The 17,220-nt window shown below is 33.9% G+C and overlaps 1 protein-coding gene across 10 annotated transcripts in view; it reads left to right on the top strand.

Moving 5' to 3' along the window:
• Nucleotides 1–15,605, top strand: part of LOC145250062 (STAGA complex 65 subunit gamma-like) — a 112,117-nt gene extending 96,512 nt beyond the window's left edge. For all 10 annotated transcript variants that reach the window (XM_080111707.1, XM_080111703.1, XM_080111708.1 and 7 more), the window contains 2 exons: nucleotides 11,281–11,409; nucleotides 15,469–15,605. In XM_080111707.1, coding sequence (XP_079967833.1) covers nucleotides 11,281–11,409; nucleotides 15,469–15,481 — 142 coding nt within the window. In that variant the 3' untranslated portion in view covers nucleotides 15,482–15,605. The remainder of the gene's footprint in view (nucleotides 1–11,280; nucleotides 11,410–15,468) is intronic.
• Nucleotides 15,606–17,220: the final 1,615 nt, after the last annotated feature.

Below are 17,220 nucleotides of genomic sequence, written 5' to 3'. Positions count from 1 at the left end.
CGGGTTTGTCAGTGATATGTATGGCGAGGTACAAGTGAAACGAGTTCATCGGAACACATTCCATTAAAATATTTGTAAAACAGGCACAGAGATGCAACATTGCAGTGATGGGACAGGGATTGGAGCTTAGTTGATAGTGGGATCAATTAGATTGACAACTCTTTTTTGGACTTTATCTAAGAGGGAGAGACTAGTGGTAGATGCACCAGCCCAAATGTGGCAACAATACTCCATTCATGGGCGAATGGTGGCCTTGTAAAGGTACAAGATACTCTCAGGCGTGAGTAGTCCTCTAGCTCGATAGAGGGAACCCACCTTTTTTTTTTTTTTTTTTTTTTTTTTTACAAAGGCATCACCACATTATCAAGGCCCAGAGGCCACTCAAGGACAAGGGTTAAAGAGTGTACAGTAGAAATTGGTCAATATAGTAATCATTAGTAATGAAAATTTGGTAAATTTGATAAATTATATGGAACGGCTCATCAAGAACTTATTTACTTTAGACTTGAACACAACCATATTGTAGTCAGCTGGAAAGCAGGAAAACGGAAGACAATTCCACAGGCGTGCAGTTCTAAGAAAGAAGCTTTGTTCATGGAATCTATGTTTAGGTTTAGGCACAGATAAAGAGTGGGGGAAATTATTGATAGTGTTTACAGCTAGACGAGTATTTCTTGTGAAAGTTTGGCGAGGGGAGACCCTAGATTGAAGCTCAGTTGAACACTTTCCATGAAAATAACGATACATCAGAGACAAACTCGCAACATCTCTTCTGTGAGATAGAGGTTGCAAGGAGGAGAAAAGGACATCTCCTACGAGGCTACGAACTCTATTTTGAACTTTATCAAGGCAGGACAAGTCCTTTCTAGCAGCTCCTGCCCAGATGTGGCAACAGTATTCCATCCTTGGACGTACCTGGCTCTTATATAGATAGAGAATAGCATCAGCAGTGAGATATCTACCGGATCGATAGAAAGATCCCACCATTTTTCCAGCGGCCTTGGCAACAGATTTGATATACGTGTTCCATTTAAGATCAGGAGTAATGGTCAAGCCCAGAAGCTTGTCAAAACTTGAGGCCTCCTGAAGACGAGAGCCATTCATTTCAATTGATGACAGATGTGGATTAGAATGTTGATGATGTAAAGAGAGAAGCTTGGTTTTAGATGCATTAAAAGTAACCAGCCACTCCTTTCCCCATTGTACTACGTGCTCAAGATCAGAGGAGAGAGAATTGGAGAGAACTTGGTCGTTTACTGTCTTAGATGTGGTACCATAAATGGTAGTGTCGTCAGCATAAATGTCTACAAATGATGTAAGGATATGATTTGGAAGATCATTAATGTAGATCAGGAAAAGAGTTGGGCCCAGGATGGATCCCTGAGGGACACCGGCATTAATACTGTGAGCTTCTGATTTTTGCCCCTCAACTACTACTCTTATGAACCTTTCAGAAAGAAATGATTTAATAATTGAGAAGACTTTTCCAGCTATACCATAGCTAGCGATCTTATGAAGTAAACCTTTATGCCATACCCTATCAAAGGCCTTAGATATGTCAAGAGCAATTGCCCTAGAAAGATTGCCACCGTCGAGAGATTTGCTAATCCTATGCGATATAACTGTAAGGACATCTGCTGTAGATCTAGCAGAACGGAAACCATATTGAGTGTCACTAAGAAGGTTATTTTTGTTGAGATGGTTGATTACTTCTGTATTTAACACAGATTCTAGCAACTTACTCATGACGCACAGGAGACTTATTGGCCTGTACTGAGAGGGGGATGAGCGATCACCTGAATTCTTAAATACAGGGCATACTGATGAGATTTTCCAGGGAGATGGGAAACTATTCTCCTTAAGACAACGTTTAAACAGTTTTGTAAGTATGGGCGCTAGTTCAGGTTGAAGTTTTTTGAGTACTATAATTGGAATACCATCAGGGCCAGTTGCTTTACTCGAATCAAGGTTTTTGATTAGCTTCGCAACATCACGTACAGATATACGTATATCACATAGCGTGTTTTCTGATACAGGAGGAAATATTGGGGGTTGGCGGTCTTGGTCGCAAAGGGTAGAATTAGCTGCAAAGTTCTTGACAAAGAGTTTGGCTTTGTCTGATGCTGATGAGATTACTTCAGGTCCATTGATAATAGTTGGGATGGAGCACACGCTTCTGTTCAGGATTCTGTTTGCTATTTGCCAAAACTGGTGGGAACCAAGCCGCTGCTCAGCTACTTTGGACTTAACAGATTGAGCATACAACTCTCTTGCGTTCCTTATTACTTTCTTACAATGGTTGCTGGCAGTCCGGAAAACGGCTTTAGTTTCCATACATCTATTACGTTTGAAGCAGTGGAAAAAGTGATTTCTGTGCGCAATGGCAGCAGCACATTCTGGAGAGAACCATGGCTGGCTGTTAGGTTTTTGCTGAAACTTTTAGAGGGTATGAAATGGTCAATACCTACAATTAACCATTCAGTCAGGTCTAATACTATAGAGGACACATCCTTTTTAAACATGGAATGCAGCGGTAGATCAGATATAAATGTATGGAAGCTATCCCAGTCAGCCTTAGTGTATCGATATACTGTACGATGAAGAGGTACGTCTGGGGACTTATTACATTTCATTTTTATCTTAATTGATACAACAGAGTGGTCGGAAGATCCAAGAGGCGACAGAACAGAAACTGAACATAGTTCAGGGCAAGTTGTGAGAAAAAGGTCTAGTAGGCTCGCATACTGGCCGTCATTATCCGGCACACGGGTAGGTTCCTGAACAATCTGAGTGAGGTCATAGGCAATGGAGAAATCATGACAGAACCTCCCCTCATCATCGGTCTTGTTTGAGTGGGTCAACCATTCGACGTTGTGAACATTGAAGTCTCCACATACGTGAATGTTAGCTGAAGGATAAGTAGAAAGGACTTGGTCAATTTTCTCAGATATGCTTTGAAAGATAGTAACTCCGCTGTTGTGGGGGCGATAGAGAGTAAATATAAATGCAGTAGTGTGAGCTAAAGCAACCCGGAAGCACATATAGGGTAAGTTAGGATCTTCCCTGGAGATGTCCCTCCCACATGGAAAGCTATTTTTAATATAGGCACATATTCCATGCCCATGGCGATCTTGGGGGTCAGATTTAGAAGTTAAGTTAGAGTATCCTGTAATTGCAAACTCATCTAGGGAAATAGCCTGTCCAATGCCAGTTTCACTTAGAAATAAAAGGTCTGGTTTAGTCTCCTGTAATTGGGTTTCAACCTCTGGAAGGTTAGAACGAAGACCCCTGATGTTGGAGAAGGAGACATGGTAGTAGGGGTCTACGTTGGAAGTTGGAGAACCGGGTTTAATCGTGTATTTTTTCTTGAAACTTGTCATGATGAAATTTTGGAATTTGTGGACTAGGTCATCAGATTTACTTAGAGCAGGACAGAGAGGGGAAACTAAGAGAGAATAAGAAACAAAGAATTTTTTTTTTTTTTTTTTTTTTTTTTTGTAGCACACGATAAGGTAAAGCCGTAACAATTACCCACTAGTATGGCATCGAGAGGCCCCACCAGAAACTACTGCATGGTCCAGATTCCATTCACCAAATGGCAATACAGCAGCCCCAGTACTTTGCACCTGCTGATAGGACAGCCTCCTTAGTGGTTAATCCAAGGTTCGGGTCCCTGACTATCAGGCGGATAACGTCAGCCCAGACAAAACGTTTACCTCCAGCACCCTTACTAGTGACATGGCTACAAGGATAGACATAGAAACAGAAAATTTCCACCAACTCTGCCAACTGTTCGCGCAAAATACTGCCAACCTAGAAAACAGCTTTTTCTTCTCCCTTTGTCAGAAAAATTATTCATTAAAAAATGAGGACTGAGGGACAAATAAGAAGAAGCGAGAGTAACAGGAGCTGCCGATAACGCATCCACAATGCGTTTTCTACTCTCCATTAAAAAAAAAAAAAACTATTAAGTATTCTACTTAATAAAAGTCCAACAGACGTGTTTAAGGGAAAGTATGGTGATAGATTCCCCTCTCACGAACTAAAAATGAGTATAATTAGGTAATCTATTTTTGCAATCAACTCGGTAGATAAATAAACATATATGTACGAGGGGAAAAAAAAAAAAAAAAAAGCTAGCATTTAATAAAACAGAAATACACAAATTAAATACTGAAATAAAATCGAGTTGTTAATATTTTAAATCTAAAATAAAAAGCATGATTGAAATCACTTATCTCAACAAAAACAATTCCGTCTCCAAATTGCAAACTGTATTGAAAGAAATTGGGTTAGTAGCGTTCAAATTTTTTTTGGAAATTAACCGTTGAAAGAAAATCGTGATTTTATCCTGAACTTAAGCTAGTAACGTTTTAAGAAGCTTACGATATAAAAGAAAAGGCGGATGGGGGGGGGGTCTTCCGAAAGTAAGTTGGTGCCGTTATAAGTAATTTCGAGATAAGATGGAAGCCGGTATTGGACTAGAAAAAAAAAAAAAAAAAGCTAGCATTTAATAAAACAGAAATACACAAATTAAATACTGAAATAAAATCGAGTTGTTAATATTTTAAATCTAAAATAAAAAGCATGATTGAAATCACTTATCTCAACAAAAACAATTCCGTCTCCAAATTGCAAACTGTATTGAAAGAAATTGGGTTAGTAGCGTTCAAAACATTTTTTTTGGAAAAACCTTCTTTGCAGCAGTCTTTGCAATGTCCTCTATGTATTTGTTCCAGTTCATATTGCCCATAAATGTTAGGCTGAGGAGTTTGAAGGTAGAATTCTCAGGTAGGGTGAAATTTGTCCTGGATATAGGGGGTTGGAGAGGCGTCTTGTAATTGTTAAAGGAGAGCAGCTTAGTTTTACTAGCATTAAATGTTACCATCCATTTACGGTTCCATTCCACTATAGTCTGGAGGTCATTTTCTAACAATTCTGCCATTGTCTTAGATTTATGTACATCTGTTCTTCCCTTATGCATATTATAGAGTGTTGTATCATCAGCAAATATACCCATCTTGGACGCAATATTATCAGAGAGTTCATTTATAAATATCAGGAATAATAATGATCCAAGGATCGACCCCTGAGACACTCCCGCATTAATGTCATGCTGCTTGGATGTACATCTGTCGATGACAACCTGTATGCTTCTATTGTCTAAGAAGGATCTAATTATATTTAGTATATGTCCAGTTATGCCGTATGATTTAATTTTCATTAGCAGCCTTTTATGCCAGACTTTGGCATATAAAAGAAATTCATAACTGTAATCTTGTTTATTCATGCAAAAAAGAAATGGTAATAATATTATGTTATAGTATTACAATTATCATATGGGAATATATATTGCTTATTCATTTAAGTTTAAGAAATAACATTTTTTAAATTGTTTGTCAGGAGTGGGGGTAGATGATTGAAAACTTATTTTTTTAGTGTCTAAAAAAAAAAAAAAAATTGAACCATTATTGAATATTTATTCAATTACCAAATTTCTTAATCTAAGGATGACCCCGATAAGCAAACTGGCTAATTACTGATTGCCGATTAATCGGTCTTTGATAATCATCTGGTTACCGATTAATTGGCTGATTAAAAGGTTTCTTAATGTCGGTTTATCGAAAAATTTTGTTGTTATAAATGGTACTAATATTAATTATATTGTGAACAAAGATAATCAACTCCCTTTTTTTTTTGCTTGCTGGTAAAAATTTAACGAAGGAATACGCACAGTCTACACTGTATTTTCAAATAACGCATGGCACACTGCTAACATGTATGTAACCTTTTGCGACTGGACTGAATTTAATGCGAATAAAGGTGAGCATATGGAAAATTTCTCTCCTTTCTCTTCCTATCGAATTAGCATTATTATTTTATATTTTAAATCACTGTCAAAGAAAATTATTTTTTTATCTTTCAGTTTTCATGTTGAGGAACTGTATGGTAAATGTTTTGAGACGGACATTCCAAGAACAAGTGGCAGCAACTATGAGCTTCCAACGAAATAAACTACTATAGAATCAATATTGGCCAAGGAGAAAATTTGAGATATTAATGACCACAGGTCACAAGATCCATTATCTGATAGGAGAAATGATTGCTATTGATATTCAACCATACTCTGTAACATCTGACATTGGATTTAATAGGCTTATTGTAAAACTGCCCAAATTCCATCCAAAAAGTACTTCACTGAAAAAGTAATTTTAGATACAAAAGTAAAAACAAAATTCAATCATTTCTTGATGAAATTAACACCATTTCTTTGACTAGATATTTGAACAGCTACTGCAAATAATGTTCCTTTTCTGCGTTTGTCAGGTCATTGGCTTTCAAATGACTTTGAACAGTGCAGATCTGTGCTTAGAATTGTTCCATTCTCTGGTGCAAGAATAAGTGAAGAATTGCACAATGTTTTGGATGAGCATAAAATCTTCAATAAATTTTTTTGTTTTTTAGTCTTGTGAGATTCAGGAGCAAATATGGTTGCTGATGTCAGTGAATGTGATTTAGTCACTAACATGCTTCATATATACATTGCAACTCTTAACAAATGACTCCTTATTTTCTCAACAGACTGTTTAGACAACGATCACAACTAACAGAAATATAGTTTCTCAACTTCAATCAATCTTCATTAGCAAATTAACTGAAATATAAGATAAGCTTTTATTTTACAAGAGTATAAACTCCTTCAAGATGTGACCATACAGTGGAATTCAACATTTTTTTTATGCTGAAAAGGAATTTAGAACAACAAAAAGCTTTTGTAATGTATGCTGTTGATAATAAGATTCCTACATTAACAATTTACCAATGGGGACTTGTTCAAAATAGGGTCCAGTTACTGAGTCCATTTGAAGAAATCGCCAAAGAAGCAAGTCACTGAACTTCAACCATATCAATGATAATACCTATAAATTTAGTTCTAAGGTTATTTCTGTCAAAAGTTGTCCAGTCTACTTCTAATATTTCATATTTCAGTGGAATCCTTTTTATCACTGTTGAATAATTCAGTGAATTAATGGAAACAAGATTTTTTCATCCAATCTAAATGATAAAAACTTGTGTGTCTACTTTCCTAGATCCAAAAATTCAAATTTAAATTAAAAAAAAAAAAATAACAAGGAAAACACCATTAATAATTGTATTCTACATTTACTTTCTATTGATGATAGTGAAGCAGAATCATCAGGATACACTTCTTTCAAGCTCTGCTGAAGGTCAAGGAGATCAAAGTGAAAGTGTATCTCTTTCAAGTTCAAATAAGCCTACAGTAACAAATCTAGACTTGAAGCAGGTTGAGGCTAAGTTATACCTAGACTGCAAATACAACGGAAATACAAGAATCACAATCTAAACCCAAAAGGAGTAAATTCCTTATAAATGCACAAAAGAACTAGATCATTATGTAGCTTTATCACTGCTCGCAAGAGGTGATCCATTTCAATGGTGGAAAAAGACACAGGAGACCTTATTACTACAGAGTAATCTGACTTAAAAATATTTTAGCATACCATTTTCATCCGAACCTGTGGAACAAGCTGTATCCTGAGAATGAAGAAACTCTGTTTCTACAATTTAATAGTATTCCACTTTAAATACCGATGAAACTATGAGAGCAGAGGAGGCAGGCAGCAGAATAGAAGTAGAGCAACAGCAGGTGCAGAACAGGTAACCACCGCAGCATGCTTCAGTGGAAGCAGAATTTCAGTGGAATTTGTATTTTGTAATTTCATTCAATAAAACAAGAAGTCATAGTAGTAACCAGACATTTAACAAATGTCAAGTTAAATTGGCAGTTACTGTCTGATGAGTGATTTGGCATGGATGTAATGGTTTAAATTTTATAGGAAAGAGAAAAGTAATTAATCGACTGATTATGATTGATCAACAAAGTGGTCAATAAGTCTGATTATCAATTACCTGCCAATTAATCAGTACACCCCTAACCCGAACAGCCTGAATGCTTACCGTTTCCAGTGGAAACCACATTCTGACCAGCATGATGACACCAATTCCATCCCAACTACTAATAACAGTGCAGTCACTAGTCACATGAACCATTCTCATATCTCTGCACACTTTTCAAAGAAACAAAATGTAACCCAGACCAATTTTTTTTTGCATTGTCGTGTGCTCACAACTTTAGTATAAGTATAGTATAAGCATTGGTATAATGAAAAAATTTGAACGAGAAAAATATATATTTATACATACGTACCAACACATCTTGATACAGCTATCCATACATTAAAAAAAAAAGTTTTTTTTCAATAACACAGCAAGAAATTAATCTTTGGCAATGTTATAAAACTTTTACAATGAAAATAAAGGAAAAAAAAATAAGTGTGTGTATCATTCTGATGAACTTATTAAACTAAAAATTTGGATTTAAATAATTTTCTTTAAAAGAAGAAATCTTGCACTGTGTTATCTGGTTTCTAACTGATTTTCAAAATTTTTCTCTCTCTCTCTCTCTCTCAGAATAGTAGATTTTCAGTTAAATCTGCTTCTTTTTAATAAGAGCCTAATTTTATTTCTCTTTCACTTTCCCTCTTGTTTTATATTGCTTTCTCTTCTGTTTTCTTCTCTCTCTCTCTCTCTCTCTCTCTCTCTCTCTCTCTCTCTCTCTCTCTGTATCATCTTATTTCCCTTTCTCCTATCCCAGAAAATGTTAGTTTTGGCATACATAAAATGATTCATGATGCTGAGGGTAGGTGGTAGAGAACTTTTGTTTCATAAAAAAATTACTTTTTACCCTCTCCCCAATGAACACTTGGGTTTTTTCTCATAATGTCTTTTTTTCTTGGTCTTGTTTATTTCTTGGACCAAGCATATTTTTAATGTTTCAAACTTTTATTATACACACAAAAATATCTTTTTGACCAGAAAAGAAATTTTGAACATTCTTTTTTCCACAAAAGCTAATTTTAATGAAATTTAACAAATTCAAAAGTAAAGTTAAAACAGATCAGTCAATATTTTCAGTATGAAAAATAAAAAGAAGATATTTTTAGATAAAAGGTTTTAACAATCTATGAAAATGGTTTTCACAATTAAAAAGAAAAAAAAAAAACTTCTATCTGGATTTGATTATTTTATTCTTTTTGCAGGAATTTAATCTATAGAATTTTTGTAAAGTGATTAAAAGAAAAACAGTATTTTTATTTATTTATTTGTGCTGATATATACAACACAATCACGTTGACACACTAGTTCTTGCCAGATCACCAAAGTTAAGCAATGTTGAGCCTGGCCAGTACCAGATGGGTGACTATTTTGAAAGGCTGGGTACTGCATATACTGCGCAGAGTCGTAGAAATATCCAGGTTGGTATCTGGGGGCGCATTAATTCACTGGGAGAGATGCACCCCCAGTCTTTAAGACCTGCATCTAGGAGAAGGAAACTTATGTAAATCCTGCGGTCTACTGTATACTCTGTCCTGTGGCAGTCATCTGCACCGACAAAAGTTAGCAGTAATACCAAAAAAGTGTGGTTGGTTCTGCACAACGCTTTTACTACTATAAACAAATCATCTGTGTGGATTTCCGAGCAACTTGAGTGTTGTGGCAGAAGCTCATATCGAAATCGACAGGAGAGTCCATCATATGTGTGTGTTTATAAAATAACTATTGTTTGTACAAGTCTTCATCAGATGATTTTTTTTTTTTTTACACAGTGGTCACCACTTATCAAGGCCCGGAAGCCACTCAGGGATAAGGGTTTATCCACGCAACGAACAGACATTAAAAAATACAGATACCCATTATGGAATAATGTTCTCATAAAAAAAGCACTTAATTTAATCACCCCCCCCCCCCCCCTCTACAGAGGAAAATCAAATTTTAAGGAGATCGATTGTAATGCAGTCATCTTGGCTGTTTCCACAGACAGGGAGGTTGGGCGCCAGGGGAGATTACTCCATCATTGTTTAAAGTTTGTCAAAATTTGATGAGATTATTTTGAAACATGGACAGAAAAAATACCTAGATACATTTTTTTTTTTTTTTTTTTTTTTTCATTTCAGAGTTTCTCTGTCCTTTTTTAATCCCTTTTCATTTTATGTTTTGTAAATCTCTTTTGTTTAAAGGCACACCCCCTCCACCGGAAATAGCAAAGATGGCCGCATTATGATCGATCTCATTAAAATTTGATTTTCCTCTGTAAAAAAAAAAAAAAACACTTGATCAAATTAAGAGATTTTTATATATTTATTTATTTTTTATGAAAACTTAAGTCCATAATGGGTATGTACAATAGTTATTTTTTAATATCTTTGTTTTTGAATGTCTTTGGTAAACTGCACAAGCACCAAATTTTCCTGAAATGGAACTGCTAATTCAACAATGAAACTTTTCCAAATTAATGGAACAAATAGCTATACCCGGATGCTAATCTGTTAACATTATTTCAGTTGGAAATACAAGTTGGCATTCGAAATTGAATGCGACATGTCAGTCTGTGTAGCCATCAAACAATGGCAATCTAATTCCGTGCAAAGATTTTTAACTATTTCCTTTTTTGATGAAATGAATTGCTCTGTTAGTGACATTTTGAGCTTTATTAGTAGTCACACAACATATCTTTGAAGTCTCTGCAACAATCTTCAATATTTCATTGCGTCTCCACGTGTAGCTTCGAAGGGAATTCTCGCATCCAGTAAAAATGTTTGAGGTTGGCAGTTTTTCCACATGCTCTTCAAGTATCAGATGTAGTTCCCAGGCATGAAGGTTAACTGCTGTTGGTAAAGTATCATGCGTTACCTTATGAGAAACCTTTAATTTTTAGGCTCCGTGTATTTGAGGTTGCAGCATAGTTTCTCTGATTTTTACACTTGGTTTATGTGCCTTGCTTACTTTGCCCTGGAGCTGTTTACACACACACACACACACACATATATATGTATATAATGTTTACCTAACAAATATTGAATTTATATCCAATTTCATGAATTTACACATTACCAACAAAAACCCTCATTCCATTTCATAAAAGCATCACACAGTCTGAATTTAAATGTGAATGGCTATGATTCTTTTTGAAAAACAAAAAATTTTTTTACATCATAATTACATCTGATTTTAATTTTGACCACTGTTTCATTTGAAAAATAAATTTTTTCACATCACGAACGCACCATGTATTTTGAAATATTGTACCTGTATGTTATTTCTTTATATTAATCACCTTGAGAAAGTCTTGAAATAAAGACCTTGATGAACATATGTTTTTTTTTTTTTTTCAATAATTTTTCTTTTCTCTCCCTAAAGGTCCTCTTGTACAGATGATGATGATAGTATAGCCCCACTTGCAAAAAGGATAAAGCAAGAAGACTTGAGTGCAGATAATTCTGATCCACCCATACTTGTCCCAGCAAAATCTTCAAAAAGCAAAAGAATGTAAGTTATATATTTAAAAAAATTACTTTCAAAAGAGATTCAACTGCATAGTTAAAAGTATAGAAAACTCCCAACATGTCCTAATGAAAGCAGACTGGGGACTGCTCATGAATTTGATATTCCCATGTAACTTCTTCCTTTGGATGAAGCTGGTTCAACCTATCTATGGTTAGTGCCACTTAAGTACAGTAATGAAAGCAGACAAAATTACAAACTTCTATAAGCCTGAACAAAAAACAAATATCATATTTGGCATGTGTTAGAAATTGACTTCCAAACTAGATTTCCTCTGTGAATTGACCTTGCTATTTTAACTCTTCTACACTTATTAATCCAAAAACTCTCATCTCTTCTTTCAACGTGACCATACCATCAAAGTTTTTTGTTCTGCGCACATTTCCTTATAATATTCAGATTTAATCTTCCTCTAAGGCCGTTGTTCTCACATTACACAACCATCCATCATTGTCATTTCTCAATGCAACGCATGTCCTCAACCCTCACTGCAAATTATAAACTAGTACATCAAAACCTAGCAAAAAATTACTTGCGATTATGTGCATTTACCGTACAGATAATGATCTGCGAAATTGGTGCTTGATTTTTGACATTGGCTGTAGTGTCAAATCATGTCACTGCTGTAACAAGTAAATTTTTCTTTCAAATAAAATTACAACTCTGAGTTTTAAAATGACCAACAATTTTTTTTATTTTTTTGAGAGGTTTAAAAGTAAATGCTACCTGGCTTCTGTACAAATAACAACAAACTTGCAATCAAAACAACAATCCCTTTCAAACCGAATACAAAGCAATTATCTATTTAAATTTTTCTGACTCCTCTGTGAACCTGACAGAATCAAAATATTTCTGACGGGCAAAGTCCCCATTGTCACTTTTTTATACAGCCCCCCCCCCCAAAAAAAAAAAAACTTAGAACACCGTTTTATCATTGGCAAATGTCCACACAAAATGGTGAACACACTGCTTTTCTGATTTCTGCAATTTCTCTGCTCTTGCCACTTCAATGTAAGATAAGGCAAATTTGTGCAACCTAAGCATTCAGCATTTGTACAAAGTCAGTGTACTTTCTCTTTATCATTGTTCTAGATGTAGCAAAGTCCGAATAACACATATCAAGCTGTTATTTTGCACAGTAATTTTTTTCCGAAAGGAATAGTCACAGAAAACTAAAAAGATTAGGTATTTGCATGTACATATGAGAGAAAGTATATATATATCTTCTATAAGATATAGCTGAACGTCTGTGTGTGTGTGTCTCTGGTCACGAATAGGCTCCTATATGGTTGACTATTTTAAAAAACTGATTACTTATAATGATAGAAGATGTATCGAGGATCAGGAATGGGTATGTTTGATCTGGCAGAACAGTGGTTCATACAAATTGTGGAGTCTACGTTCGCGCCTGGTCCCCAAAGTATGGAAATAAAAAATGAAAAAATAAAACATTTACAAGGGTTTTTGATATAGATGTACATAAGAATACTTTGATAAGTATGTTTTAACTTAAATAGAGATGGTATAATAAAATTGTGAGGCCTGCATTTGCACTTGTACTCCATAGAATGGAAATATGGCACAAACTTTAATAAAGACTTTTCATATCTATTTGCGTAAGTATACTTTGATAATTGTTTCAGTTTGAAGAAATATGGTATAATAAAATTATTCAGTGTTTGTTCGCGCTTGACCTCCATAGAATGTAAATATGTCACAAAGTTTAACAAGGTTTTTGAAAAGGGGTGAGGATCCATAATAACACCTTAACTTTAATCTTAATTCGCGTTAGCTTTTATTTATTTTTTTGAGTTGAATCATATTGTGTCGAATAAATTCACCTTATAAATTCACGTTCTTATTAAAGTGAAAGCAAAAAAAAAAAATCGGAACTTTAGACAATTCTCGATACAAATTTTGCATAACTCTGTTTTTTTCCTTCTTCACTTGCACGTGGCACTCTTTCGAAAATAGATAAATAAGAAAAAATAAGAACGTTACTTGTTATCATGTCAAAAGAAGGAAAAAATCCTGCTCACATGATTACGTGTCTTTTTAAAAACATTTACATAACCTTTTTATTTTATTTATATATCTGTTTAAGCTTTTTTTTTGTCAGTATACTAGAAGGAATTCAGTTGATTACAACCCTTTCTGCGTGTTCTTTACATTATAATAGTACAACCCTGAATCCGATGGCGCAATACTACACTATTCAATACTGTAAAACTGAAACGAAGCTGTTCTGCTAGAAAAGGGCGTCATTTTCTTCTTATTCATATTTATATTGATTCTTTGTTTTAAAAAACTAAAGTAATTACGTGTTTACTTTTTTAATATCCCATTTTTCTGTTTCGGGTTATTTTACTAAAGTAAGTAAAGCTTCATTATTTTTCAAAACTGTTTTTTTTTTCTTTGTTTTTCGATATTTCGTCGATATTATTTAGTAAGAGTGTCTAGCAGAAAAGCCAACAAATGACTATCCGAAAAAATAAATATACAAGAAATAAATGTTACCATAGTCAATAAAAGTTCAGTTCATGTTTTTTTTTTTTTTTTTTTTTTTTGAAATAGTTTTTGATGCTCTTTACTTGAAATAATTTCAGCAAACCGAAATTAAAATGAAATTTGAGGCGATAACTACTTAAATGAATTTTTATATAAACTACACATGCCATAATCGAATATTCCTCAAGCACAAAATAACGGAAAACATTAAAATATGTTTATAAATATTCCTTATGTTGACGGAACTCTCTTAAATTGTTAACACAGAATGCTCAGGTGCCCCTCCTTCAAATTGAAAACGGGACTCTCCATTTCAAAGTCGCTGCGATTTTGATTTTTTTAAACCGGTTCGTGAATTAAAAAAAAAAATTTTTTTTTTTACAAACTACTTAAAAATACAAACCAATTAAATTTTCTACCATAAAAGTAACTTTTATTGACTATGGTAACATTTATTTCTTGTATATTTAAATTATTATATATATAACATTTTCTCTTTATAAAGAAAACATCATTTTGTTGGTCACTCTTGGCTACGAATGGAAACAAAGTTGATATAAAAAAAATATAGTTTTTCGCAAAAATTATCTTTACTTTCATCATATTTTGCTTAGGAGTAAAATTTTTGAGTATCAAAACCTATCTCTTTACAACTCCCTCCTTTTCATAACCTATCATACTTTCATCGATCACAGTCCATTTTTTGTAGGCTGTTTTTGAACCCAGGCAACGACGGGTACTTCTGCTAGTATATATATATATATATATGTGTGTGTGTGCTATGCACTTGTTAGATTATAATTTCTTCTCTATAATTTCTAGAATAGATGATTTTTTCCATCTAGAAAAAAAGATTATAGGAATACAAACACAAACGCCACATATAATTCAATATCATCACACTAACTGCCAATACCTAATGCATATTTTCCAGTAGTTTTCATTCCATTTCATTCAATATTGTAAATTCCTATATTTCTGACAAGACTCACTCTCAAACAAGTCATATTTACAAGTCATTATGTTCTTCCCCTCTCCCAGTTTATGCCATTACAAAATATTTCAATTTAAATATAAATTGATTTTTTTTTTTTTTCCAAATAATAGTTTATTTTGTACGAAAATGTTAAATTACTTTTGAAATTAAATATATTGTATAGTTCTATTAGAATTTACAAAAAAAAAAAAAATTTATTGCTATTTACAAAATATTTCTTTATATATTACCTTATCTTACCAGTAGTTTGAGACATAACCAGATGACATTTGCAAAATATACAAACCTAATTTTTTTGGAAAAAGTTTTAGTGTTACAAGTTCTATGTAGTGTAAATAGTTGAGGGTCTTATCCAGTAAGATTATTTCGGAGTAGTGAGCTTGATCTTAACTCTGTGACTCAACTTTATGACCTTGTGAACAAACTAGTGTAGTAAATAACTTAATAAAGCACTGATTGTTAGAAACGCCTTGAATGTTACATTTTCAATGCTTAAGAAAATGTATACTCAGAATTTTTTTCTTTTTTCTTTTTTTCAGGAAGAAAATGTAAACCTGACTGTGATTGCAGAATTTGTTAAGAATACTTTGCATTTTGTTATACGATTCATAATTTTTTCTATAATAAAAGTTTGCCTTTTATGGCTGTGAAGTTTGAAACAAAACAAAAAAAAAAACTTGTTTTCTTTTCTTTACAACCAGCTATGGTGTTGTTTGGATTAATTCTAATTCTTATTTGTCTGCACATTTTTAAAACTTATACAGAGAAAAGAAAATTTTAGTTGTAAGGGAGACAAATCTTTTTATATTCTTCAGTCAAAAGTATCCGTTATTCCCCTTGCTGATTTTGATTTTGATTTTTTTCCCCCTCATAATTGTAAAAACGTTTCCATATTATCACTTTCTTGGGTAAGATTACATAATTAAAAAAATAAACTGTCATAAAATAAGTTATTATATTACCAATAACGTAGTAAAACAATGACAAATGAATCAAAGTTTGATATGTTAGCTTAAATGCTATTCAGGTCCAGCTGTTCAAATCTCATCTTTATATGGTAGCTTTATTAAAGAGATATTATCGAATTAGAATTCTAGGGTCATGTTTGTTTGGTTAAATATTTATAATTGTTCAACAAATAAGACCTCTATTGCTAATTCTAGAATTGAACTAATGAAATAATGTTAACTGTTATGAATCAAACAAGGCCGATAGCCACTAGTCGCGTGCTCTCGTGTAATGAATGAATGCGTGAATCTAGGATTGACAGGAAATTCTTAAAGATAAACTAAAATGACCATAAAATGGGCTGAAATGACTTAAATAAATAAAAAGTAAATGACTTTAATGAACTTAAGGATGAATTGAATGACCTTAAGAATGACTTGAATGCTTAAAAAAATAACTGGAATCCTTCAAAAACAGCTTGAATGATCTGGAGAATGACTTAAATGGCTTTGAGACTGACTGGTTGTAAAGTGGGCGATCATTTTACATTAAATTAATACAGATAAGTAATCCCTCACTTTATATCACAGTTACAAACCTAAGTACAGCATGTAGTAAGAACAGATACTACACTTTGAGATATTAAATCCTTTATTCGTGTTAAAAATACATTGAAAATCAACAATGAACAAAAAACTTAGGCACATAGCCAACTCAAAAGGGAAGATTGTGGGGGTCGTTGGTCATCCTTGTCACTCCAGAACTAAACAAAATCAAGTTTCTCCCAGCTAGTATCTTCTTTCACCATAATACTTTTTTTTATTGACGTGTAAAAACAAAAAAAGATAACAATAAAAATGGTATAATAATTCATTTGTGTCGAGGGGGGGGGGGTTAAAAAAAAAAAAAAGGTGATTAGTAGGACCCTCCCAATCCCGTCTAGTTGATAGACTGCCCATTCCACTAGGTTTGTAAAAGGAACCTCGCTTCTGTGGGTCAGTCTCTAAGTGGGGATGCCCTCTGGATTGGAGTGAATGGAGAAAAGAAAATTTTGTGGGTAAGGCATGGGGGTTAGTTTGTATTTCTTTCTCTCCAAGATGGGTGAAATTTAGAGGAAGGGATGAAAACAAAAATTGCAAGAAGGAGGGGGTGGGGATCTTGGAGGCTTACTAATCGGGGAGGGATGGAACACACACTCAGCTAGCTGAGAGGCTACTTGTTTAATTTTACTTTACGGAACTGCGCATTCCACATCTAAGCGGAGAACACGTATTCAAATTTGGTTCCTCTTCGTACACACAGACTTGCTACATGTATCCATCTTCTGTCAAATGCTGCGCGAT

The sequence above is a fragment of the Euprymna scolopes genome, chromosome 1 (genome assembly GCF_053919585.1).
Source record: "Euprymna scolopes isolate OS-2025 chromosome 1, ASM5391958v1, whole genome shotgun sequence".
NCBI classification, from domain to species: Eukaryota; Metazoa; Mollusca; class Cephalopoda; order Sepiida; family Sepiolidae; genus Euprymna; species Euprymna scolopes.
The sequence above is the reverse complement of the archived record's forward strand: the minus strand, read 5'-3'. Positions and strand labels throughout refer to the sequence as shown.